Source organism: Pholis gunnellus (assembly GCF_910591455.1).
Source record: "Pholis gunnellus genome assembly, chromosome: 7".
Taxonomy (NCBI): Eukaryota; Metazoa; Chordata; class Actinopteri; order Perciformes; family Pholidae; genus Pholis; species Pholis gunnellus.
The window spans coordinates 565,001-592,500 of record NC_136533.1 but is presented as its reverse complement, the minus strand read 5'-3'; the positions used below and the strand labels follow the sequence as shown (position 1 = coordinate 592,500).

The 27,500-nt window shown below is 42.6% G+C and overlaps 2 protein-coding genes across 3 annotated transcripts in view; both read right to left on the bottom strand.

The window, feature by feature from the left end:
- Nucleotides 1-20,691, bottom strand: part of ambra1b (autophagy/beclin-1 regulator 1b) — a 22,311-nt gene extending 1,620 nt beyond the window's left edge. For both annotated transcript variants that reach the window (XM_079162336.1, XM_079162337.1), the window contains exons 1-18: nucleotides 20,392-20,691; nucleotides 17,528-17,734; nucleotides 16,065-16,123; nucleotides 15,800-15,983; nucleotides 15,207-15,379; nucleotides 14,603-14,669; nucleotides 13,003-14,519; nucleotides 12,742-12,828; nucleotides 10,935-11,120; nucleotides 10,612-10,692; nucleotides 10,189-10,289; nucleotides 9,675-9,785; nucleotides 8,981-9,169; nucleotides 8,722-8,876; nucleotides 7,584-7,723; nucleotides 5,881-5,985; nucleotides 2,490-2,677; nucleotides 1,587-1,685 (exon numbers count right to left, since the gene is read on the bottom strand). In XM_079162336.1, the coding sequence (XP_079018462.1) occupies nucleotides 1,587-1,685; nucleotides 2,490-2,677; nucleotides 5,881-5,985; nucleotides 7,584-7,723; nucleotides 8,722-8,876; nucleotides 8,981-9,169; nucleotides 9,675-9,785; nucleotides 10,189-10,289; nucleotides 10,612-10,692; nucleotides 10,935-11,120; nucleotides 12,742-12,828; nucleotides 13,003-14,519; nucleotides 14,603-14,669; nucleotides 15,207-15,379; nucleotides 15,800-15,983; nucleotides 16,065-16,123; nucleotides 17,528-17,659 (3,574 nt within the window). In that variant the 5' untranslated portion in view covers nucleotides 17,660-17,734; nucleotides 20,392-20,691. The remainder of the gene's footprint in view (nucleotides 1-1,586; nucleotides 1,686-2,489; nucleotides 2,678-5,880; nucleotides 5,986-7,583; nucleotides 7,724-8,721; nucleotides 8,877-8,980; nucleotides 9,170-9,674; nucleotides 9,786-10,188; nucleotides 10,290-10,611; nucleotides 10,693-10,934; nucleotides 11,121-12,741; nucleotides 12,829-13,002; nucleotides 14,520-14,602; nucleotides 14,670-15,206; nucleotides 15,380-15,799; nucleotides 15,984-16,064; nucleotides 16,124-17,527; nucleotides 17,735-20,391) is intronic.
- A 3,508-nt stretch (nucleotides 20,692-24,199) lies between these two features.
- Nucleotides 24,200-27,500, bottom strand: part of nox5 (NADPH oxidase, EF-hand calcium binding domain 5) — a gene marked incomplete at both ends in the record, with an annotated part of 11,585 nt that continues 8,284 nt past the window's right edge. Inside the window, 3 exons of the mRNA XM_079162209.1 lie at nucleotides 24,200-24,331; nucleotides 24,925-25,091; nucleotides 26,781-26,880. Of these exons, the coding sequence (XP_079018335.1) occupies nucleotides 24,200-24,331; nucleotides 24,925-25,091; nucleotides 26,781-26,880 (399 nt within the window). The remainder of the gene's footprint in view (nucleotides 24,332-24,924; nucleotides 25,092-26,780; nucleotides 26,881-27,500) is intronic.

The following is a 27,500-nucleotide window of genomic DNA, read 5'->3' as shown; positions in this document are numbered from 1 at the left end:
AATACTGCACTATACTACTATACACTCAGCATAATACTCCACTATACTACTATACACTCACAGCATAATACTCCACTATACTACTATACACTCACAGCATAATACTCCACTATACTACTATACACTCACAGCATAATACTCCACTATACTACTATACACTCACAGCACAATACTCCACTATACACTCACAGCATAATACTCCACTATACTACTATACACTCACAGCATAATACTCCACTATACTACTATACACTCACAGCACAATACTCCACTATACTACTATACACTCACAGCATAATACTCCACTATACTACTATACACTCACAGCATAATACTCCACTATACTACTATACACTCACAGCATAATACTCCACTATACTACTATACACTCACAGCATAATACTCCACTATACTACTATACACTCACAGCACAATACTCCACTATACTACTATACACTCACAGCACAATACTCCACTATACTACTATACACTCACAGCACAATACTCCACTATACTACTATACACTCACAGCACAATACTCCACTATACTACTATACACTCACAGCACAATACTCCACTATACTACTATACACTCACAGCACAATACTCCACTATACTACTATACACTCACAGCACAATACTCCACTATACTACTATACACTCACAGCACAATACTCCACTATACTACTATACACTCACAGCATAATACTCCACTATACTACTATACACTCACAGCATAATACTCCACTATACTACTATACACTCACAGCACAATACTCCACTATACTACTATACACTCACAGCATAATACTCCACTATACTACTATACACTCACAGCATAATACTCCACTATACTACTATACACTCACAGCATAATACTCCACTATACTACTATACACTCACAGCATAATACTCCACTATACTACTATACACTCACAGCATAATACTCCACTATACTACTATACACTCACAGCATAATACTCCACTATACTACTATACACTCACAGCACAATACTCCACTATACTACTATACACTCACAGCACAATACTCCACTATACTACTATACACTCACAGCATAATACTCCACTATACTACTATACACTCACAGCATAATACTCCACTATACTACTATACACTCACAGCATAATACTCCACTATACCACTATACACTCACAGCACAATACTCCACTATACCACTATACACTCACAGCATAATACTCCACTATACTACTATACACTCACAGCACAATACTCCACTATACTACTATACACTCACAGCACAATACTCCACTATACTACTATACACTCACAGCACAATACTCCACTATACTACTATACACTCGCAGCATAATACTTCACTATACTACTATACACACACAGCATAATACTCCACTATACTACTATACACTCGCAGCATAATACTTCACTATACTACTATACACTCACAGCACAATACTCCACTATACTACTATACACTCACAGCACAATACTCCACTATACTACTATACACACACAGCATAATACTCCACTATACTACTATATATAACATATTACTACGCTATATATATGTGTAGAGTACTAGTACCAGCGGTGGATGTGTTGGCCTCCCCTGAAGCGGCGTCACTCGGAGCCTCCGGCTGCCCTGAAGCTGCTCGGCTGGTGGACGGAGTCTCAGGAGGAACGTCTGAGGAGAGACGGACGGTCGGCCATTAAAACAGGAAACCTCCCAAAATGTCTTTATCATCATATCAATTCTTGAGTTATGACCTCTGACCTCTTCCTTATCATTGTGATTCATGTTTTGTTATTATTGTGATTATCAATATACTCTGACAGATATTTTCGATTTATGAATTCAGAGTTTGGTTTATAAAAATCTGGAAATGGTGGAAAATGACAGAATGAAAGTTGACTATCACAGAAAAAAATACTGATTTGTTAGAAAAATGCCTCGAAACAATTAATGAAATGTCAAAAGATGCTGTTTAAATAAATGTCATATCCACTAATTAAGCGACTTTATTTCACACTGTCGTACAAATAAACCTAAAATAAAAATATAATAAATATTTCTATAAAATGTCACTTTTGTGTTGTTCAGCTATTCCCAAACTTTGTTGCACGATTTTTATATGTGTATATAGTGAAGGTAGATGTCTTCTGTAAGATAATACATAATATATGTATTATGGATAATATAATACATTATTAATACTTTTATTAGATAAAATAATCTAATAACTACCTATTTTAACTCTAAACATTTATTTTTTTGAAGCATGAAACCAACAAACATGGATTGAAGACGAATATTTCGTTGATAAAACAAAGATTCTCACATTTATCTTTTTTGTTTTCAATCGATGTTGACTTTTGGGATTTTAAAAAGCTCTGGACTGATAGTGAATGTTTGTAATCTGGTTCTGGTAATGTTAGTGGAGAGAGGTACCGGTTGATTCATGATGTAAATGTTAAAGAGGTTCAGTACTGGCTGCAGGAAGGGGGGGGGCGCTGGGCTCCAGATCCCTCTCCGTTTGGGTCTCAGCGTTCTGCAGCTGGATGATTGGCGTCTGGGTTCCCTGTGATGTCACTGAGGGGGCGGGGTGTCGGGGCTGGAGACCAATGGCGTTCATCAAACCCATGTCTCTGTCCAGCCTCCAGCCGGAGCGGTTCGGACTAAAGAACAACAAAGAACATCCCAGAAGGAGAGTTTGTTAAAACACAAACTAACACTAGAAACACTCAGTACTCTAACTAACTAACACTAGTAACACTCAGTACTCTAACTAACTAACACTAGTAACACTCAGTACTCTAACTAACTAACACTAGTAACACTCAGTACTCTAACTAACTAACACCAGTAACACTCAGTACTCTAACTAACTAACACTAGTAACACTCAGTACTCTAACTAACTAACACTAGTAAAACTCAGTACTCTAACTAACACTAGAAACACTCAGTAATCTAACTAACTAACACTAGTAACACTCAGTACTCTAACTAACACTAGTAACACTCAGTACTCTAACTAACTAACACTAGTAACACTCAGTACTCTAACTAACACTAGTAACACTCAGTACTCTAACTAACTAACACTAGTAACACTCAGTACTCTAACTAACTAACACTAGTAACACTCAGTACTCTAACTAACTAACTAACTAACACTAGTAACACTCAGTACTCTAACTAACTAACACTAGTAACACTCAGCACTCTAACTAACTAACACTAGTAACACTCAGTACTCTAACTAACTAACTAACTAACACTAGTAACACTCAGTACTCTAACTAACTAACACTAGTAACCCTCAGTACTCTAACTAACTAACACTAGTAACACTCAGTACTCTAACTAACTAACACTAGTAACACTCAGTACTCTAACTAACTAACACTAGTAACACTCAGTACTCTAACTAACTAACACTAGAAACACTCAGTACTCTAACACTAGTAACACTCAGTACTCTAACTAACTAACACTAGTAACACTCAGTACTCTAACTAACTAACACTAGGAACACTCAGTACTCTAACTAACTAACACTAGAAACACTCAGTACTCTAACACTAGTAACACTCAGTACTCTAACTAACTAACACTAGTAACACTCAGTACTCTAACTAACACTAGTAACACTCAGTACTCTAACTAACACTAGTAACACTCAGTACTCTAACTAACACTAGAAACACTCAGTACTCTAACTAACACTAGTAACACTCAGTACTCTAACTAACACTAGTAACACTCAGTACTCTAACTAACACTAGTAACACTCAGTACTCTAACTAACACTAGTAACACTCAGTACTCTAACTAACTCTAGTAACACTCAGTACTCTAACTAACTAACTAACACTAGTAACACTCAGTACTCTAACTAACTAACTAACACTAGTAACACTCAGTACTCTAACACTAGTAACACTCAGTACTCTAACTAACTAACTAACACTGGTAACACTCAGTACTCTAACTAACTAACTCTAGTAACACTCAGTACTCTAACTAACACTAGTAACACTCAGTACTCTAACTAACTAACTAACACTAGTAACACTCAGTACTCTAACTAACTAACACTAGTAACACTCAGTACTCTAACTAACACTAGTAACACTCAGTACTCTAACTAACTAACTAACACTAGTAACACTCAGTACTCTAACTAACACTAGTAACACTCAGTACTCTAACTAACAGTAGTAACACTCAGTACTCTAACTAACACTAGTAACACTCAGTACTCTAACTAACACTAGTAACACTCAGTACTCTAACTAACTAACTAACACTAGTAACACTCAGTACTCTAACTAACACTAGTAACACTCAGTACTCTAACTAACTAACTAAAACTAGTAACACTCAGTACTCTAACTAACACTAGTAACACTCAGTACTCTAACTAACACTAGTAACACTCAGTACTCTAACTAACTAACTAACACTAGTAACACTCAGTACTCTAACTAACACTAGTAACACTCAGTACTCTAACTAACTAACACTAGTAACACTCAGTACTCTAACTAACAGTAGTAACACTCAGTACTCTAACTAACTAACTAACACTAGTAACACTCAGTACTCTAACTAACACTAGTAACACTCAGTACTCTAACTAACTAACTAACACTAGTAACACTCAGTACTCTAACTAACACTAGTAACACTCAGTACTCTAACTAACACTAGTAACACTCAGTACTCTAACTAACACTAGTAACAGTACTCTAACTAGCGATTTGTATTATTTTCGCGTCATTCGCACCAGCACCGCCGGGCACCTCGCGTTTGGTCGCGATCGCCGGGGACCTCTTCACCGCGTTTGAAACCTTTGAAGGTGTGAACACCAAAGGCGGTGAACGCGGCCGGTATCTCCGGGGACTATTTGTGTTCATTCGCGTGCATCGCGCTGGACGCGCCGTAGAGGGGGCGTGGCTTATCGGCCTGAAAGCCGTTCACTGATGGATCAGCGCGTGTCTGCCCTTCACTGAGAGGCGTGGGTAAACCCGCTGAACCCCACTCCTGATATTAGTCCACTTATTGTTTTAAATAATGACTTTAACAGCTCAGGGATGTTCAACCTGTTTGTGCACTTTGTGAAGATGTGTTGCTCTGTGAATGTGCACTGAGGCTCTGTTTCTGATTAAAGGGTTGGAAATCAATGCTTCTTAGTTTTTTGTTTTTTTTATCCGATTATAATCGACAGATTAATCGATTATTAAAATAATCGTTAGTTGCAGCCCTAATCATCATCATCCGTTATCTCGCTGAACTTCAAAGAAGTTTTCAGGTGTTTTTATTTTTCTTTCTGTGGTGTTGATTTTCAAAATAAAAGTCCTGCTCCTCTATAGAATCAGAACCATCATGACTAGAAGTAGAGAGAACTAGAACATGTCTTTAGTGCAGAATAACTCAGTTACTATGACATCAAAAAAAGAAAAAAAATTAATTTCTTTGATCATTTATTTTACAAATATTGCAAACGATGGAATCTCAATATCCAACAATGTTCTAAAAGACTTCCTGAAGTTCAGTCAAAGCTTCTCTGGTTTGTTGTCACATGACTGTTGGTCTCAGATGAATCAGTCATGACTTTGATGAAATATAACTATTTTAAGCTTTGTTTCGGTTTCTCTTTTCTAACTGAAGCGTTTGTCTCGTGATGTGTTCGAGGACCGTCAGAAAGATGAAAATCTGATGATGTGTGTTTTTACAGCTTCTAGCTCTGATAAACGCTGCAGTTTTGTTGATCGTTAGAGAAAACATGCTTCTTAATCCCTCCGGAGGGTTTTTGTGGTTCAGAGGAAACATTTCAGAATAAAAGTATCTGTGTTGAGTCCACATGTTCTCACCCTGGTCTCTCAGAACCTCGGGTCCGGCTGGTTCCACTGTTGTTGACGGAGAACAAAGGTTCGCTGCTCGACTCCGCAGGGCTCTCACCGTCACTACGGTAGAACCTGAGAGAACACACACACACACACACACACACACACACACACACACACACACACACACACACACACACACACACACACACACACACACACACACACACACACAGTTATTAATCCACTCAGGAAGCTATAAACAGAAGAGGGACGTCGTCTTCGTGGAATCACGGAGACCACGAGCTCGTTAAAAAGCACTAATTAACCTCCTCCTCCTCCTCCAATCAGCTTCTTCCTGTTCACATCCACCATTAAGATAATGTGATCAGAGGAGGTGAAGGGAAACCCGACAGAACGACGTCTACTCCTAATTCAAGAGCTTCTTCCTTTCAGTTAGTGTCAGAGAGAGAAAGACGAGGAGATTAAAGAGTCAGATTATTGATGACAGAGATAACATACAGGTGCTGGTCATAGAATTAGAATATCATCAAAAAGTTGATTTATTCCATTCAAAAAGTGAAACTTGTCGATTATATTCATTCATTACACACAGACTGATATATTTCAAATGTTTATTTCTTTTAATTTTGATGATCATAACTGACACCTAAGGAAAATCCTCAGGACTAAAGAGGACTAACAGGTCTGCATCAGGACTAAAGAGGACTAACAGGTCTGCATCAGGACTAAAGAGGACTCACACGGGTCTGCATCAGGACTAAAGAGGACTCCCACAGGTCTGCATCAGGACTAAAGAGGACTAACGCAGGTCTGCATCAGGACTAAAGAGGACTCACACAGGTCTGCATCAGGACTAAAGAGGACTAACAGGTCTGCATCAGGACTAAAGAGGACTAACAGGTCTGCATCAGGACTAAAGAGGACTCACACAGGTCTGCATCAGGACTAAAGAGGACTAACAGGTCTGCATCAGGACTAAAGAGGACTAACAGGTCTGCATCAGGACTAAAGAGGACTAACGAGGACTAACAGGTCTGCATCAGGACTAAAGAGGACTCACACAGGTCTGCATCAGGACTAAAGAGGACTAACAGGTCTGCATCAGGACTAAAGAGGACTCACACAGGTCTGCATCAGGACTAAAGAGGACTAACGAGGACTAACAGGTCTGCATCAGGACTAAAGAGGACTCACACAGGTCTGCATCAGGACTAAAGAGGACTAACGAGGACTAACAGGTCTGCATCAGGACTAATGAGGACTCACACAGGTCTGCATCAGGACTAAAGAGGACTAACGAGGACTAACAGGTCTGCATCAGGACTAAAGAGGACTCACACAGGTCTGCATCAGGACTAAAGAGGACTAACAGGTCTGCATCAGGACTAAAGAGGACTAACAGGTCTGCATCAGGACTAAAGAGGACTCACACGGGTCTGCATCAGGACTAAAGAGGACTCACACAGGTCTGCATCAGGACTAAAGAGGACTAACAGGTCTGCATCAGGACTAAAGAGGACTAACAGGTCTGCATCAGGACTAAAGAGGACTCACACGGGTCTGCATCAGGACTAAAGAGGACTAACAGGTCTGCATCAGGACTAAAGAGGACTAACAGGTCTGCATCAGGACTAAAGAGGACTAACAGGTCTGCATCAGGACTAAAGAGGACTAACAGGTCTGCATCAGGACTAAAGAGGACTCACACAGGTCTGCAGATGACCAGGTCGCCCTTGTTGGTCCCATAAGCCAGACCCATCCCTGGGTCCGGCAGCCAGCGGGCCGAGTTGATGCTGACGTGGCGCCTCTGGTCTGGAGCCATCGGGTAGACCACGTTGAACACCATCTGGGTCACACGGACAGATATTATTATTATTATTATATTAATCTGATTAATTACAGCAGACGTCACTGATATAAAGACTAGAAACCAGATCATGACTGAAATGAACTTTTATTATCTGGATCAATTCATTTGGTTTAGTCCTCTTATTGATATCGTACCAAATGATTTTAGTTATTTCAGTAAAGAGCAGATTTAGACGGTGCTTTTTATTGATATCAAATAAACAGAATAAATAATAAACAGTATTTTTCTCATGTTTTAGTGTCTGAGCGACTTAATGAAGACAACAGAGTTTAAACTGGTCCAGTGTTGAAGGAGAGCTAAACACACTTTAATGGACGCAGTCATGACGACACTTGTTGGTTTGTGGACGTTTTGAAGCCGTCGCCATCTTGTTTTTTTTAGCAGCCAGTGAACAGGAAGTGACCATATCTGGACTGAGGAGGAGTGACGTAGAGACGCCGTATACGTCTCTGGTAGAGACCTGTCAATCACTGTGTAGCCCCGCCCCTAAAGCATCCCCTGCTTTATGGTCTGTGTGACTCTAAATGGACCATCATTTACTAAATGAACATCATGCTGTATTGAAGAAGACTTGAAACTAGAGATTGAGACCATAAACTCATGTTTACAATGTTTACTGAGGTAATAAATCAAGAGAGAAGTAGAGTCATTTTCTCATAGACTTCTATACAACCAGAGGAGTCGCCCCCTGGTGGACACTAGAGAGAATGCAGCTCTAACACATGAAGCTTTGGAGAACTTTAAAGAAGTCTGGAGAGAAATAAAACCTTTGTCTTCACCTTTCTGTTTGTTAGGAAGAACAGAAGTTTCCTTGTTTAATGTGCAATGAGGAAGAAAAGTTCAGAGTACTCTTCATATTTCTGTATTGCAGTATTATGAGTCACTACTAGTGTTCAGTGCACATTAGAAGTACTCAGTAGTACTCAGTAGTACTGCCTTACATGTGACTGGCTGTATTGTAAACCCTGTCTCACCCTGATGGAGGTCTCTCCTCCGTGAGGCTGCTGCAGGCGGAAGACTTGCGCCACCATGTGGTCGGTGGTGGGATGCAGCAGGATCCTACGAGAGGCCAGGCCCACCATCACGTAGCATCCCATCGGAGACAAGCTAACGGAGATAGCGTTGGGACCTGTCCACCGGGTAAAAAATCTAAGGAATCACTACTGTCCTCCGACACAGGAGGCATCCACCTTTGAATCAATCATCACCGTCTACAGGTTCAGGACTCCGTACCGAATCTCTTGGTGTAGAGCATCTCTCCCAGGTTGTGTGGAGCCAGAGAGTAGATGGCCAGGATGCCCTCGTCTGGGAAACCCCGCTGGCTGCTGGGAATGAAGACCGCCAGCAGCTGGCCGTCCGCAGAGATGTCGCAACTGGCATCGTTGTAGATTTTACAGTTTGGCACCAGGACGTTGACCGAAGCTGCAGAGGAGACGAATAAACAACATCATCTTCATCATCTTCATCATCCAGTAGAAAGCAGAGCTGGAGACCAGATGTTAGAGGTCTCCTCTCCTCTCTGGCAGGAGGATAAACACCATAAACTAACCTCCACTGTAGAGAGGAGGGCTTGTTATTATATGTAAACTCATATTTCATATTCATGGACTACTTTATCACCTTCAGACAAATCCTGTAAAGAAACACGTCAAGAATTAAATGTTTTATAAAGAACCAAAGGCTGAATATCCTGTAAACGGTTTAGTTTGGAGGCTAAATATTTACTCTATTGTAGATTTTTAACACTTCCTGCTGCTAGACGACGCTGCTGCCACTACATTAAGAACAAATGGACATATATAGGATTTAAAACTATGAATAACTTCAGTGGCTAACCGCTAACCGCTAACTGTAAGTTAAATGTCAGTAGAGCTGCATCAGGTCTCAGACTACAGGACAAAGTGAAGAAGTGTAGTCGCTGTCGTACCGTTGCTGATCTCCGGCAGATCAAACTTGGTGAAGTCCCACCACTGCAGGCGGTAGGTGGTGTTAGCGATGTTGCTAGCAACCGCAGACTGACCGTCCCCGATCGACGCACCTGAAAAAACAACAGTCAAGTTGAACACCGGGAGGCTCATTGGGGTCGCCATCTTGTTGTTTTTGCAGCCAGTGAACAGGAAGTGACCATATGTGGACTGAGGAGGAGTGACGTAGAGACCTGTCAATCACTGTGTAGCCCCGCCCCTAAAGCATCCCCTGCTTTATGGTCTGTGTGTCTCTAAATGGACCATCATTTACTAAATGAACATCATGCTGTATTGAAGAAGACTTGAAACTAGAGATTGAGACCATAAACTCATGTTTACAATGTTTACTGAGGTAATAAATCAAGAGAGAAGTAGAGTCATTTTCTCATAGACTTCTATACAACCAGAGGAGTCGCCCCCTGGTGGTCACTAGAGAGAATGCAGCTTTAACACATGAAGCGTTGACTTGTTTACCAGCGAGCACTCTGTTGACCGATGAGTGCGTTGCCAGGCCAGGCTGCCCTCTCTCATGGAAGATCCCGGCGTAGGGCAGATACTCAGGGAGGAGGAACCGCCTGGAGGACCAACGGGTTAAAGGGACAGAGTGTCACACTTATGGGGGTTTATTGGCAGTGATGGAATCTAATATTCATAACTATGTTTTAATCAGTGTATACACACTCAAACCTGCAGGCCACCGTAGTTCTCAGAGCTAAGGGTTGTTGTTGTTTACTCTCCACTAGAAGCCTCTAAATCTTACACACTGTTCCTTTAAAAACACACCTGGACTAGACATGGTTCATGACTTCTGTGTTTAAATTCTGCACATTGAATCCACATTAAAACTAAAACGTATCCTGGTAATCTGGTAATAGTGGTAATGTTAGAGCGTCTCACCGCGGGACAAAGCGACCCAGAGAGGGAGCAGACATCCTGGCGTTACGGGTCGTCCTGTGTCTCGCTCGGTCTCCGTTATCACTGGAAGGAGAAGATGTTTATGGTCACAGAAGATACAGGAAGTATGACAGGAAACAGTTTGTTTACCACCACAAGACAATGAAACTAACAACATCTTGACGAGTTACTCAATTCTTCTTCAGCTGCATTCAGAGATAGTTAGTGACAACGTTTCATCAGGTTACTGGAACTCCATATTATCATCATTTATCTTGATGTGGAAGTCTTCATGATGTCTAGTTCAACCCATTTTAAGAACTCACTCCAGCTCCTCAAAGTCCACGTCACTGTTGTCCATGGAGCCGGACGGGTTACTGGCAGGACTGTCGGAGGAAGACGACATCGCCCGAAGGCGGTTCTGCTGGTAGCGAAGAGAACGCTGACGAATACTGTCCCTCCTCGACAGGTACTGGATCATCCTCTGGGCGTAGTACGCAGCCGGAGAGAGTCTGGACAGCACAGAGGGTCAGGGTAAAGGAAGTGGGTCAGGGTAAAGGAAGTGGGTCAGGGTAAAGGAAGTGGGTCAGGGTAAAGGAAGTGTACCTGGCTGGATCGGGGTAAATGAAGTGTACCTGTGTGGATCGGGGTAAATGAAGTGTACCTGTGTGGATCGGGGTAAATGAAGTGTACCTGTGTGGATCGGGGTAAATGAAGTGTACCTGTGTGGATCGGGGTAAATGAAGTGTACCTGTGTGGATCGGGGTAAATGAAGTGTACCTGGCTGGATCGGGGTAAAGGAAGTGTACCTGTGTGGATCGGGGTAAATGAAGTGTACCTGGCTGGATCGGGGTAAAGGAAGTGTACCTGTGTGGATCGGGGTAAATGAAGTGTACCTGTGTGGATCAGGGTAAATGAAGTGTACCTGTGTGGATCGGGGTAAATGAAGTGTACCTGGCTGGATCGGGGTAAATGAAGTGTACCTGGCTGGATCGGGGTAAATGAAGTGTACCTGTGTGGATCGGGGTAAATGAAGTGTACCTGTGTGGATCGGGGTAAATGAAGTGTACCTGTGTGGATCGGGGTAAATGAAGTGTACCTGTGTGGATCAGGGTAAATGAAGTGTACCTGTGTGGATCGGGGTAAAGGAAGTGTACCTGTGTGGATCGGGGTAAATGAAGTGTACCTGTGTGGATCAGGGTAAATGAAGTGTACCTGTGTGGATCAGGGTAAAGGAAGTGTACCTGTGTGGATCGGGGTAAATGAAGTGTACCTGTGTGGATCGGGGTAAAGGAAGTGTACCTGTGTGGATCAGGGTAAATGAAGTGTACCTGTGTGGATCGGGGTAAATGAAGTGTACCTGTGTGGATCGGGGTAAATGAAGTGTACCTGGCTGGATCGGGGTAAATGAAGTGTACCTGTGTGGATCGGGGTAAAGGAAGTGTACCTGGCTGGATCGGGGTAAATGAAGTGTACCTGTGTGGATCAGGGTAAATGAAGTGTACCTGTGTGGATCGGGGTAAAGGAAGTGTACCTGTGTGGATCAGGGTAAATGAAGTGTACCTGTGTGGATCGGGGTAAATGAAGTGTACCTGTGTGGATCGGGGTAAATGAAGTGTACCTGGCTGGATCGGGGTAAATGAAGTGTACCTGTGTGGATCAGGGTAAATGAAGTGTACCTGTGTGGATCGGGGTAAAGGAAGTGTACCTGTGTGGATCAGGGTAAATGAAGTGTACCTGTGTGGATCAGGGTAAATGAAGTGGATCGGGGTAAATGAAGTGTACCTGTGTGGATCAGGGTAAAGGAAGTGTACCTGTGTGGATCGGGGTAAATGAAGTGTACCTGTGTGGATCAGGGTAAATGAAGTGTACCTGTGTGGATCAGGGTAAAGGAAGTGTACCTGTGTGGATCGGGGTAAAGGAAGTGTACCTGTGTGGATCGGGGTAAAGGAAGTGTACCTGTGTGGATCAGGGTAAATGAAGTGTACCTGTGTGGATCAGGGTAAATGAAGTGTACCTGTGTGGATCAGGGTAAATGAAGTGTACCTGGCTGGATCGGGGTAAATGAAGTGTACCTGTGTGGATCGGGGTAAATGAAGTGTACCTGTGTGGATCAGGGTAAATGAAGTGTACCTGGCTGGATCGGGGTAAATAGGGTGGTCTCTTGACCCCGACATGTCGTAGCGAGACAATGATAACAGAGATGATTCCAACAGTCGCCTGGATGAAAGAAAGCAGAAGGTGTCATAAGAGAGATACTTAAATGTTAATAGTAAAACTTACCGTGTGTAGCTTAAAGTAGATGTTCAACAGCATATATGGTCCACAGGCTATGAAACAAAGAAGTCAAGACTAAGATTAAGCCAAAGCCACTGAAAGACACAAAGACCGTACCTCCTCAGGGAGTCCTCATCGGGGGGGTCAACAGGCATTTCTTGGCTTAAGGCCTCAGGCGGCTCCGCCGATCTGCCGGCAGCGGCCTGCCGGTACACCCTCTCCCACTGCGCCGTGTCCTGGTTGTACACCAAGCCCACGGTCTGCTCTCCGGTCTGGGTGGGGGTTGGGGCTATCGGGAAGGCCACGGTTCCTCCACCACCACCACCTCCAGGGGGAGGAGGCTGCTCGCTGGGCTCTGGCAGCGCCCTACTCTCCGGGGTTTCTAGTGTCCTCCTGCTCTCCTCGGGCTGCCAAGGGGAAGAAGAAGATGAAGGAAAAGCAGAGGAAGAAGAAGAAGAGGAGGAGGGCTCCAGAGTGGAGGCAGAGGTGGAGGAGGCCTGGTTGGTTCGCTCCCAGCGCTGAGAGTCATGGTTGAAGGTCAGCAGGTTGTGGCAGGCCCGGCAGCGGTTCAGGTGTCCCCGGGAGGCCGGGGGAGGAACATTGTTCTCCAGGTTGTGTGGGGCAGGAGGAGGTGGGAGAGGAGGCTGGTAGTGGATGATAGTAGGGGAGGAGGTGGAGGATGAGGAGGAAGGCCCTGGTCTATCTGGGTCCATGTTATTATTCAACAGCTCTTGGTTCTGCTCTTGACTCCCGTCCGCCATGCCGCCGCCGGCGCCCCCGAGTGGCGGCTCCAGGTCCTGCATGCGGTCGAACTCCATGAAGTAGCGACTCAGGTTGCACTGCAGCACGTTGCGGAACGAGGCCGTGTTGCCGCGAGAGCCGTCCCAGAACGGGTGATGCCCGCTGCTCGTGCCGGCGGTGTCCCGGCTCCCGGGCGGCTCCCCTTGTTGGGGGAAACCCCGTCCTTCAGAGGCGGAGGTGTAGACGGGGGAGTGGGAGGAGCCGTCCTGCTGACGGAGCACCGACAGCAGGCTGATGGAGGACGAGGAGGTCCTGGGAGGCAGCATTCCCGGACCGACCCCGCCTTCCCTCATACTCAGCAGGTTGCGCGTCCAGTCGGGTCCGGGTCTCGGGGTGGAGTGCGACTCGCCGACTCCGCTCGGCGCGGGGGGGTTAAGAGAAGTGCCGGCGCTGTAGTAGACTGAGGTAAAGGCCGAGGGTCGCTCCGAGGGCTGCCTGGGCTCCGTACGCGCCGAGGAGAACGTGGAAGCCGGCGAGGGTTGGGGGGCGTCGGTCGACCCCCTGCTGGGATCTGACGGGGTTGCGTCGGCCGCCAGGGAAGGGTTCCGGTTGACGGAGCAGCGGCTGCACAGACAAACCATGCCCAGGTGCTGAGTGCAGCCCGGGTACTGGGCCAGAGGCACGCTGGGAGATTCTCCAACGTTGCCCCCGTTGTCGCCGAGAGGTCGCGGCTGCTCGCCTCCCGTCTGAGCGCCCGGGGAGCGAGACGACAGGATGTGGAGGAAGTTGTGGAGGATGGGCGTACGGCGGACCGGCTGGGAAGGCAGGAAGGAGCGCTGACGGAAGTGAGGCATCTCCACGCTGTCCATGGGAACCTCGGAGTCCTCCTCGTTCTGAGAGAAAACAACAACAACAGCTCAGAGGACGCCGCTCAACAACCCCACTAACAACAGGAAACCAGGGCAACGGGTCTCACCTGCTGATTGGACGGATTCACTATCGCCGTCAGCAGGTTGTGACCAAGAGGGTCAAACCTCACCAACCTGTGAGGAACACGAGTACAAATAAATGACTTTTCACCAATATTCAACTCATAGTGACCAGTAGAACCCATCTGTAACACAGTTATCACATTCATACTCAGCGCTCTGACTTTAACACTTTCTATTGTCAACAGAAACACGTTTTCATATTATCGAGCTATAGGCAACACAAGTCAACACTTCCTGCCGTGTTTTTCACATTAAAAGCCTTCCTATAAAAAAGGGAAGGGAACACCAGAGGAAGCAGAGCAAACATTAGAAATAACTGAGACCAACACGTCAGAAAGTTAGACTCTATTCCTCCACTTCCTGTGTCACTCTGTGGCGCTAGATATCACAAACATGCTCTCTGTCAAGTAGAGACCACTTCATGTAAACGTCTTTCATTCTGATTGTTATGAACCTTATATAACGTAAAGACTAAAAGGTTCATTCAGACATTGATAAATCATTGAAATCTGTTTTTGGTTTATTCTAATCTGTCTGTCACCCCCCCCCCCCCCCCCCCCCCCCCCCCCCCTCCCCCTCTCCACACACCGAACTCTTTCGGTGTCGCTGCCGGTCTTGACCACAGCGAAGGGTTCTGGTCTGCTCCAGTCCCAGAAGTGGAGCTCGTTGTTCGTGGCGATGAGGAGCAGCTGAGCGGTCGGGTGGAAGGCCAGCGATGCGATGGCGACGTTGCTCTCTGTGAACCAGTTCTCGCTCCCGCCCTGAAGACAACAACACAGTAGCTGAGTTAACACCTCTTCAAAATAAAAGCCCTGCTCCTCTATAGAAACAGAACCATCATGAGAACTAGAACATGTCTTTAGTGCAGAATAACAGTTATGATGACATTTTATTTTTTTTGTTTTTTTTTATTTAACCAGGAGAGTCCCATTGAGATTAAAAATCTCTTTTTCAAGGGAGACCTGGCCAAGACAGGCAGCAGCATTAGAGACACAGTTACAGACAGAAAACACAGAACAAGACAAGTTAAAAGAAAGTAAAAAGTTAAGAGTAACAAAACCGAACATTTTGTATTAATCATAAAGAAGTTAATCTCCTCTAAAGTCTTAACCAACAGTCCAACGACACTCCAGTTCACTGAAAAGAAACCAGTGAACTGGACTCAGAGACTCGATACTCACATGAAGGTCCCAGATACGGACTTCTCCATCAAGGCACCCGGAGGCCACCAGGCCGGGGATGGTGGGGTGAAAGGTGACACACCAGGGGGTCCTACGGTGGCCCACAAGGGAATGTAGGCACTTTCCAGTCTTCACCTCCGTGATGTAGATGTTGTGGTTGACGTGAGTGGAAGCCATCAGGGTTCTGTGAGGAGCAGAAGGAGTTATCTTTACAAAGAGCTCTGTGAGATCTTCTCTGGTTTCAGACAGCGGGTGAAGCGCTCACCTGTCGGGGCTGAAGGCCAACAGGAAGGTGGAGCGAGGGCTGTCCGGCAGATCCACCTTCTGTGAGGGACACAAACACATTGTGAGTTAAGAGAAGTAATGGAGGAACATCTCTGAAGCACATGTTCAAAACTAATCAACACGACTCAGAGGAGCCTCGAGATGTCTTCCTTTGATCTACACATAAATGAATGCTGCAGCAGTAACCAGAAGTCTGTCTACAGGTGTTCTCGTTACCTGACTGACATCAACGTCTTCTTCTGATCTACACACATATAAATGAACACTATAATAACCTGTTCTTCATACCTGACTCTGATCTACACACATATAAATGAACACTATAATAACCTGTTCTTCATACCTGACTCTGATCTCCACACATATAAATGAACACTATAATAACCTGTTCTTCATACCTGACTCTGATCTACACACATATAAATGAACACTATAATAACCTGTTCTTCATACCTGACTCTGATCTCCACACATATAAATGAACACTATAATAACCTGTTCTTCATACCTGACTCTGATCTCCACACATGTAAATGAACACTATAATAACCTGTTCTTCATACCTGACTCTGATCTCCACACATATAAATGAACACTATAATAACCTGTTCTTCATACCTGACTCTGATCTACACACATATAAATGAACACTATAATAACCTGTTCTTCATACCTGACTCTGATCTCCACACATGTAAATGAACACTATAATAACCTGTTCTTCATACCTGACTCTGATCTACACACATATAAATGAACACTATAATAACCTGTTCTTCATACCTGACTCTGATCTCCACACATATAAATGAACACTATAATAACCTGTTCTTCATACCTGACTCTGATCTACACACATATAAATGAACACTATAATAACCTGTTCTTCATACCTGACTCTGATCTCCACACATATAAATGAACACTATAATAACCTGTTCTTCATACCTGACTCTGATCTCCACACATATAAATGAACACTATAATAACCTGTTCTTCATACCTGACTCTGATCTCCACACATATAAATGAACACTATAATAACCTGTTCTTCATACCTGACTCTGATCTCCACACATATAAATGAACACTATAATAACCTGTTCTTCATACCTGACTCTGATCTCCACACATATAAATGAACACTATAATAACCTGTTCTTCATACCTGACTCTGATCTCCACACATATAAATGAACACTATAATAACCTGTTCTTCATACCTGACTCTGATCTACACACATGTAAATGAACACTATAATAACCTGTTCTTCATACCTGACTCTGATCTACACACATATAAATTAACACTATAATAACCTGTTCTTCATACCTGACTCTGATCTACACACATATAAATTAACACTATAATAACCTGTTCTTCATACCTGACTCTGATCTACACACATGTAAATGAACACTATAATAACCTGTTCTTCATACCTGACTCTGCCACTTCATCCAGCGGACCTTCTCCTCCACCAGCAGCTGCAGGAGCCTCATGGAGCCGAAGCTCTGGGAGCCTCGCTCCCGGCTGGAGAGGATCCGCACCGAGTTCCTCTGACGGGACACCATGTTGTTGCCGCCGGCCTCGTGCTGATTGGCTGCTCACTCCCTCTGCTGCCAGTCCGTCGCCATGCAGAGTCTAGGCTGTAAAAATCAACATTATCATCAGATGTTCATCTTTCCAACGGTCCTTGAACACATCACGTGTGACGAATCTGGTTCACTTTAACCAGATTGTGTTAAAAACATTAAATTGTGAGCTCCTCAGTGAAACTATGACGTCATGATTGATTCATCTGAGACCAACAGTCATGTGACCACAAGAGAGGAGAAACTCTGACTGAACTACAGGAAGTGAACACAGAGGAGAGAGGAGAGGAGAGGAGAGAGAGGAGAGAGGAGAGGAGAGGAGAGGAGAGAGGAGAGGGGAGAGGAGAGAGGAACTCTGACTGAACTACAGGAAGAGAACACAGAGGAGAGAGGAGAGGAGAGAGAGGAGAGAGGAGAGGAGAGGAGAGAGGAGAGGAGAGAGGAGAGAGGAGAGGAGAGAGGAGAGGGGAGAGGAGAGAGGAACTCTGACTGAACTACAGGAAGAGAACACAGAGGAGAGAGGAGAGGAGAGAGAGGAGAGAGGAGAGGAGAGGAGAGAGGAGAGGAGAGAGGAGAGAGGAGAGGAGAGAGGAGAGGGGAGAGGAGAGGGGAGAGGAGAGAGGAACTCTGACTGAACTACAGGAAGAGAACACAGAGGAGAGAGGAGAGGAGAGAGAGGAGAGAGGAGAGGAGAGGAGAGAGGAGAGGAGAGAGGAGAGGAGAGAGGAGAGGGGAGAGGAGAGGGGAGAGGAGAGAGGAACTCTGACTGAACTACAGGAAGAGAACACAGAGGAGAGAGGAGAGGAGAGAGAGGAGAGAGGAGAGGAGAGGAGAGAGGAGAGGAGAGAGGAGAGAGGAGAGGAGAGAGAGGAGAGAGGAGAGGAGAGGAGAGAGGAGAGGAGAGAGGAGAGGGGAGAGGAGAGGGGAGAGGAACTCTGACTGAACTACAGGAAGAGAACACAGAGGAGAGAGGAGAGGAGAGAGAGGAGAGAGGAGAGGAGAGGAGAGAGGAGAGGAGAGAGGAGAGGAGAGAGGAGAGAGGAGAGGAGAGGAGAGAGGAGAGGAGAGAGGAGAGGAGAGAGGAGAGAGGAGAGGAGAGAGGAGAGGGGAGAGGAGAGAGGAGAGGGGAGAGGAGAGAGGAACTCTGACTGAACTACAGGAAGAGAACACAGAGGAGAGAGGAGAGGAGAGAGAGGAGAGAGGAGAGGAGAGGAGAGAGGAGAGGAGAGAGGAGAGGGGAGAGGAGAGGGGAGAGGAACTCTGACTGAACTACAGGAAGAGAACACAGAGGAGAGAGGAGAGGAGAGAGAGGAGAGAGGAGAGGAGAGGAGAGAGGAGAGGAGAGAGGAGAGGAGAGGGGAGAGGAGGATAACGCGTTAACTTGCCCAGCACTAATATTTACTCAAGTACTGTATATTTATGAGAACGCTTTAGTTAAACATATTCATATTTGTACACACATAAAGAGTTAATAAACTCTAAAACCTTCTAGAAGATGAATATAAATATTATATATAATAAATAATAAAGTGATTCACATCAGCTCACTTTGTGACGTTATTTCTCAATCGATCGGCGGAACAATGAATCCTCAGATTATAATGAGCTTAATACATCAATAATAAGATATCATAGTACAACAGTCACTTTGAATACTTTAACTACATTTTACTGATTATACTGAAGGAACATTTTACTGTAACAGTATTTATAGTGTGTGGTATGAGTACTTTTACTCATCACGTCTGTGAAGTCACATTAAAGTATTGCAATACTTTATATAATTATAGTGTCTGAGGAGACGATCCACAAATAAACTAGTTTGTATACATTAAATACTGAATTCAGACTGATGAACAATAAACTGTTTTATAGAATAATATTTAAATATTGTATATATATATATATATGTAAAATACATTCTTTCATCTTCAGTTGAGTTCATCAACAAAGATCATTTACATGATAGTACTGTTATCTGTGTGCACTTCATGTTGTTGTACATGTGAATATGTTCTATTCTTTGCACTGTGTTGATGGTTTCATGTTATGAACCATCCATCAGGTACAATTCATTGTATGTGCAACATACTCTGGTTCATAAACGCTTCTGATATCTAATAATATTAATAATTCTATTCATCCTTTACTAAGTCAGTGAGCAGCTCATTCCTCCACAGAATCACTCTTTATTCTTTATTCTTTATAAAGTCTGACGTGTGTTTGATTCACTGCCCACAAACAGACTAAAAGACACATACATTAAAATATATATATATATATATGGACCATATATATATATATATATGTTTATAATATATATATATATATATATATATATTATAAACTCACTAGCTTATCTCTCGTACTTCACATTCCCAACAAACTATTGGTTTAAGATTAAAAACTAAACGTGTGTTTTTAGTTAGCTCCTCAGTTAGCACCGTTAGCTAACCAGCTACACGGTAGTTTTAAGCGTTAATGAACACATAAGAGGGTATTTCTGGGTGTTAGCTCGGCTTTTAAACCCGTTTCTGAGGAGCTAACCAGGGAGCTAAATTAGCTCTTTCCGGATGTAGCTACCAAGCTAACGATCTAAGAGATGTTAGTTATTTTAATGTTTATAATAGGGTTGAATTAATTAGTGACGTTTGATTTCACCGATACTGAAATAATAAAATGAATAAAAGACGGAATGTGTGGCCTCTTACCTTCTTTATCGACCCATCATAGGCGGTGCTTACAGGCTATCGGTAGCTTGTGCTAGCTAGTTAGCTTGTGCTAGCTTAGTTAGCTAGCTCGGCCAAAAGCGTAATATGTGTCCTCTGAATACTACTAATCTGTCTGTTTCTAACATCGGAGATGTTCGCTTATTCTACTGAACAGAGTCCACTGGAACCGACGGACATCGTCCTTATTATCTGGGATTAAAGACGTTTTCTAACGCTTTGTTTTCTAATGTTTTACAAAAAGCTGTCCGATGAGAAACCGCTACTGCGTAACTAGCTAGCTGCTAGTAGCTAGCCCCCCCCCCACACACACACACACACACACACACACACACACACAAACAAACACACACACACACACACACACACACACACACACGCACACACATACAGGCTTATCAGCGGAGCGCCGATCACAACCAATCAAACGCAACCCATTCAACAAAATTAGTATTTGTATGATGCAGTCTAATCTGGAAATGAAACAACTGATATATTCTGATTCATTCCTTAAAATATTGAAATTATTTTAGAGAATAATACATTTAAATCCGCTGGAAAAGAAACACGATCTGTTGTATCAGCGAGAAGAAACTCTGACATCGACTATAAGTCCTGAAGGAGTTGGTTCTAACAATCTGGGTCATTAACGTTAAAATAAATCAAAATAAATAAAGCATTATATCAGAACCTGTTTTATTGAACCGGTATCAATCATTTTAACAATAAAATATCAGAAATGATGTTAAGTGTTTATCAGAGTGACTCAATGACGTCATTAAACGTGTTTTTAATCTTTGACAATAAAATATTTAGTTTAAAAAGAAAAAAAAAAATCTTTCTGACACACATACACACACACACATACACGTATATACACACACACTCACACACACTCACACACGTATATACACACACACACACACACTCACACACGTATATACACACACACACACATATATACACACACACTCATATACACACACACTCTCACATACACACACACACACACACACTCACACATATACACACACACATATATACACACACACTCACGTACACACACACCCGTATACACACACACACATATATACACACTCTCACACACACACACACACACACACACACACATATACACACACACACACATATATACACACACACTCACGTACACACACTCACATACACACACACACACACATATACACACACATACTCTCTCACACACACACACACACACATATATACACAAACCCCTATATACATATACACATATACTGTATATACACATATATATATATACATTTACACTCATATATATACATATATATACATATACACATATACTGTATATACACATATATATATATACATTTACACTCATATATATACATATATATACATATACACATATACTGTATATATAGACACATATATACAGTATATACATACATATATATACATATACACTCATATATATACATATACACATATACTGTATATATAGACACATATATATATACATATACACTCATATATATACATATACACTCATACAGTGGGTGACCGTGGATAAGCGGGTAGCAGGCCCGTCCTTCAATCAGAGGATCGGTGGTTTGATCCCCGGCTCTGGCTCCACTACTCGCATGTCAATGTGTCCTTGAAGACACTTCACCCCGAATATCTCCCGTAGCTGAGCTCACGGTGTATAGATAGATAGAACTGTAAGTCGCTTTGGATAAACACAGTCACAGCCCGGCTCAGAAACTGGAACAAAAACAGGGAGACACCGAGTTGGCAAAAGTATAAATTTATCTGTCTCGCCAAATACAAGTAACCCGAATTACAGCACCGTACACAAACACAACTATCGTAAGCCACACCGGCGAGTGAGCTCATCCTGCTGACGATCCTCCACTCAGCACCTGCAACAGACAAAACACAACCAGCACCTAGTGTATGATAGGAGGAGGGTCGTCACAACACTCATATATTTACATATATATATATATACACAAACACACATGTATATACACACACACACCTGCTCAGGCGCGTCTCAGTCTTTATTGGCTCATCTGTTTGCTGCTCTACTGACAGCAGAAGTCTTCAGGACGGAGAGTAACTAAGTACTTTATTGAGGTACTTGTACATTACTTTGATGTTACTTTATGATTTAGTTGATGAAGAGAGTAAATCTTGAGACGTCTCTGTCTCCTCTTTGCATGTCTGACCGTTATAAACAATTATAATATAACTATAATAACTGCTGTTATGTGGATCTTTGAGATGCATTCTGGGAAATGTAGGAAATCACTGAACACACAAGAAAGTTCAATAAACATTTAATGAACCTGAACTGTGATGAGTCTCAAAGATCAGAGGGAATTAATTCATCTCTATATTCAGATATTAATAAATCATCTCAACATAAACATAAACAAGATGAGACCAGTACAACCAGTGAAGATTAAACACTGCTCTTCTACTGGTGTTAATAAAGGATTATCTGGTTCTTCTTCTACTCCTGTTGTTCTTCTACTGTTGTTGTTCTTCTACTGGTGTTCTTCTTCTGGTGTTCTTCTTCTACTGGTGTTCTATTTATACTGATGTTCTTCTACTGGTGTTCTTCTACTGGTGTTCTTCTACTGGTGTTCTTCTACTGTAGTTATTCTGCTGGTGTTGTTCTTCTTCTACTGCTGGTCATCTACTGTTGTTCTTCTACTGGTGTTCTTCTACTCTTCTTCTACTGGTGTTCTTCTACTCTTCTTCTACTGTTGTTCTTCTACTGGTGTTCATCTACTTTTGTTCATCTACTGTTGTTCCTCTGCTGTTGTTCTTCTTCTTCTACTGTTCATCTACTGTTTTTCTTCTACTGTTGTTCGTCTACTGTTCTTTTACTGTTGTTCTTCTTCTACTGTTGTTCATCTACTGTTGTTCGTCTACTGTTCTTTTACTGTTGTTCATCTACTGTTGTTCCTCTGCTGTTGTTCTTCTTCTTCTACTGTTCATCTACTGTTTTTCTTCTACTGTTGTTCGTCTACTGTTCTTTTACTGTTGTTCTTCTACTGTTGTTCTTCTTCTACTGTTGTTCATCTACTGTTGTTCGTCTACTGTTCTTTTACTGTTGTTCTTCTACTGTTGTTGTTCTTCTTCTACTGTTGTTCATCTACTGTTGTAGTTCTTCGTCTACTGTTCATCTACTGTTATTCTTCTTCTACTGTTGTTCTTCTTGTACTGTTCTTCTTATACTGTTGTTCATCTACTGTTCTTCTTCTACTGTTCTTCTTCTATTCTTCTTCTTCTACTGTTGTTCATCTACTGTTGTGCTTCTACTGTTGTTCTTCTACAGTTGTTCTTCAACTGGTGTTGTTCTTCTACTACTGCTCATCTACTGTTGTTCCTCTACTTTTGTTTTTCTAATGTTGTTCATCTACTGTTGTTCTTTTACTGTTGTTCTTCTACTGTTATTCTTTTACTGTTGGTCATCTACTTTTGTTCTTCTACTGTTGTTCTTCTTCTTCTACTGTTGTTCATCTACTGTTGTTGTTCTTCGTCTACTGTTGTACATCTACTGTTGTTCTTCTTCTTCTACTGTTGTTCATCTTCTGTTATTCTTCTACTGTTGTTCTTTTACTGTTGTTCTTCTACTGTTGTTCATTTACTTTTGTTATTCTACTGTTGTTCATCTACTGTTGTTCATCTACTGTTGTTCTTCTACTGGTGTTGTTCTTCTTCTACTGTTCATCTACTGGTGTTTTACACACACACACACACACACACACACCCCTCAGAAGTTCTCCTTGTAGAAGTTGAAGTTGAAGTGTTCACATTCAGCCTTGATGACTTTAGCCAGAGCTGTAGAGCCGCAGTAGAACACATGGACTTTTCCTTTGTTCTCCTCCGACATCTTCTGGAACACCTGGAACACAACATCACCTGTCTCACTACAGGTGAGGAGCAACCAGCACCAATGTGCTTCATTGACATAGTCATACATGTACATATTTGTTATATATATATATATATATCTTTTATTAATAAAATAAACCCCTTCTTTAAAGGGCTCAAATATTAGGCCTCGGCTCTACTTATAACAGTATTAAATAGTACTGTACCATTAAACATTACAACATTTTGCACTATTAGACACAAATAAAGTTAAACCAGGTCTGGAATATTATATATATATATATATATATATATATAATATACAATATGTATATACAGTATATATAATATATAATATGTATATATGATATATAATATGTATGTATATATATATAAATAATATATATATGTATATAATATATAATATGTATATATAATATATATAATATACATATATATATTATAAATTATAATATATAATATATATATATATGTAATGTATATATATACATATTATATATGTATACAGTATATATATATATGTATATTTATATAAATGTAATAAAGATAAATATATATATTATGTTTAGTACATGTATTGTCTACATATCAGTGTGTCCTCACCTTCCCCCACTCAGGGCGTCCAGGTTGGGTCCTGGTCCTCAGTCCGGTGATGGAGTCCCTCTTCTCCTTCTCGGCCAGCAGGTCCAGCGCCATCTGCAGGCCGATGGCCTTCATGTCGTTCTTACTGAGCGCTGACGTCATGTACATGTGCATCTCCAGGAAGCGGCCTGACAGACAGCAGAGGATCAGGTTCAGGATTATCTCTCAGAAAAAGGTTCTAATCAACTGTTCATCATTCTTCTTCTCTCCTCAAATAAAAAACAGACACAAAACAGCTTCATTCAGACTCCAGACGTTTTATTCTTCCACAGTGTCACATGACAGAATCCTGCTGAACTTTCATTACTGAACTGTAAGTATTGATTGAAGAGGTTTAAACTGCGACTTCATAATAAGACCGGTTTCATCATTCTGAAACAGCAGTTATTATTTCTGATAATATTATAATAATATAATCAACATAACAATAATAATCTGTGTTCACATAGCAGTAAACATGACATTCACATAGACTGATCCAGGTTTTCCTCAGTAAACCTGGTTTCTGGTCCAAGTACAAAAAACAAACAAATCTGGAACGAGGATGGATGGTAAACAGGTCTGATCCAAATCAGAACCCCCCAACCCTTCGTCACATAGACCAGACCCCCTCAGGTCAGATACATGGAGATTACACACCATTTAATAACTGAACAAATCTGTATTTCATGAGCTCAATACACGTTCACAACAAAAACAATCTGACATTTCCCGAAAAGTTATTAGTTGTCTTAGTTTATACTATTTGACTGTTGTTTTAACATCTGACTTTAAATTAAAAAAGAAAATGTTTTCTTATTATTTCTTGTTGACAACCAACAATGTCATCAGGACAACATCACATCTTCTTCATCATCATAATCATACTCAGATTCAAAATACAACAAGGGATTAAGATCCCGATTATTATTGTTACTGTGAGCCTCCTGTTGCTCTACGGTCACAGAGACCTCCACTGGTGAGACCTTTAGGTGGTCTACGGTCACAGAGACCTCCACTGGTGAGACCTTTAGGTGGTCTACGGTCACAGAGACCTCCACTGGTGAGACCTTTAGGTGGTCTACGGTCACAGAGACCTCCACTGGTGAGACCTTTAGGTGGTCTACGGTCACAGAGACCTCCACTGGTGAGACATTCAGGTGGTCCTCAGGTCTTAAATATGGAAACAGTCTCTCAGTGAAAGTGTGTGTGAAGGTGTGTATGTGTGTGTTGGTATCGGGATCAGAGAAGGACAGCTTTCCTCTGGTCCAGTCCAGATCCACTCGGATCCTCTGGGGATTCTTCTTCTGTTCCTGGTTCCCAGTCAGCGGTCTGACCCACACTCGTTACTCATGTTGACTTGGATCCAAGTTGATGATTGTTTCAGACTTGTGTTATCCAAACATTTCCAATAGATGGCATGATTTCCAAAATGTTTTTATCTAACGAGATATTTTGCATAAATCCACCATGTCAGCGATGGATGGTTTCATTTCCCCGTAAAGGTTTTAATTCAACACCGTCGACCTTTACAGCATGTGGAGTTGTGTAACAATTCGTGGCACCGTCATAATTCGTCAGTGGGAAACCCCAAAATACTGATGCACGAATAGTATTTTAATGTTTCAGTCGGCCAGAACTCATCAAAACTCAGGTTTAGACTGACAGGATTCTGGACATCTGGTCTCCGTCCTCAGAGGATCTTTGTCTCTTTCAGTCTGGTTGAACCATTGAACAGCGTTGTTTTAGACGTGGACATTCGTCCTCTCACATATCTGAATATTTGATCTACATTGAGTTGTATAAATAAATATATATACGTTTTATTTTAGTCTCACCTTCGGGCTCCTCGTCAGCCTGGTCCATCTCCAGTTTAGTCAGTAAACTCACGAACCATTCAAACGACTTCTGGTCTCTGTTGATCCAGATGAAGTCCACCTGCAAAGGTCCAGAACGGACTCATCAAACACATTGTTATCGATCCTCCAACCGATCCTCCAACCAAACCTCCAACCGATCCTCCAACCAAACCTCCAACCACACCTCCAACCAAACCTCCAACCAAACCTCCAACCGATCCTCCAACCGATCCTCCAACCAAACCTCCAACCGAACCTCCAACCACACCTCCAACCGATCCTCCAACCAATCCTCCAACCAAACCTCCAACCAAACCTCCAACCACACCTCCAACCAAACCTCCAACCGATCCTCCAACCGATCCTACAACCAAACCTCCAACCGATCCTCCAACCAAACCTCCAACCAAACCTCCAACCAAACCTCCAACCGATCCTCCAACCAATCCTCCAACCAAACCTCCAACCACACCTCCAACCAAACCTCCAACCAAACCTCCAACCAAACCTCCAACCGATCCTCCAACCGATCCTCCAACCAAACCTCCAACCGATCCTCCAACCAAACCTCCAACCAAACCTCCAACCGATCCTCCAACCAAACTTCCAACCACACCTCCAACCAAACCTCCAACCAAACCTCCAACCGATCCTCTAACCGATCCTCCAACCAATCCTCCAACCAAACCTCCAACCAAA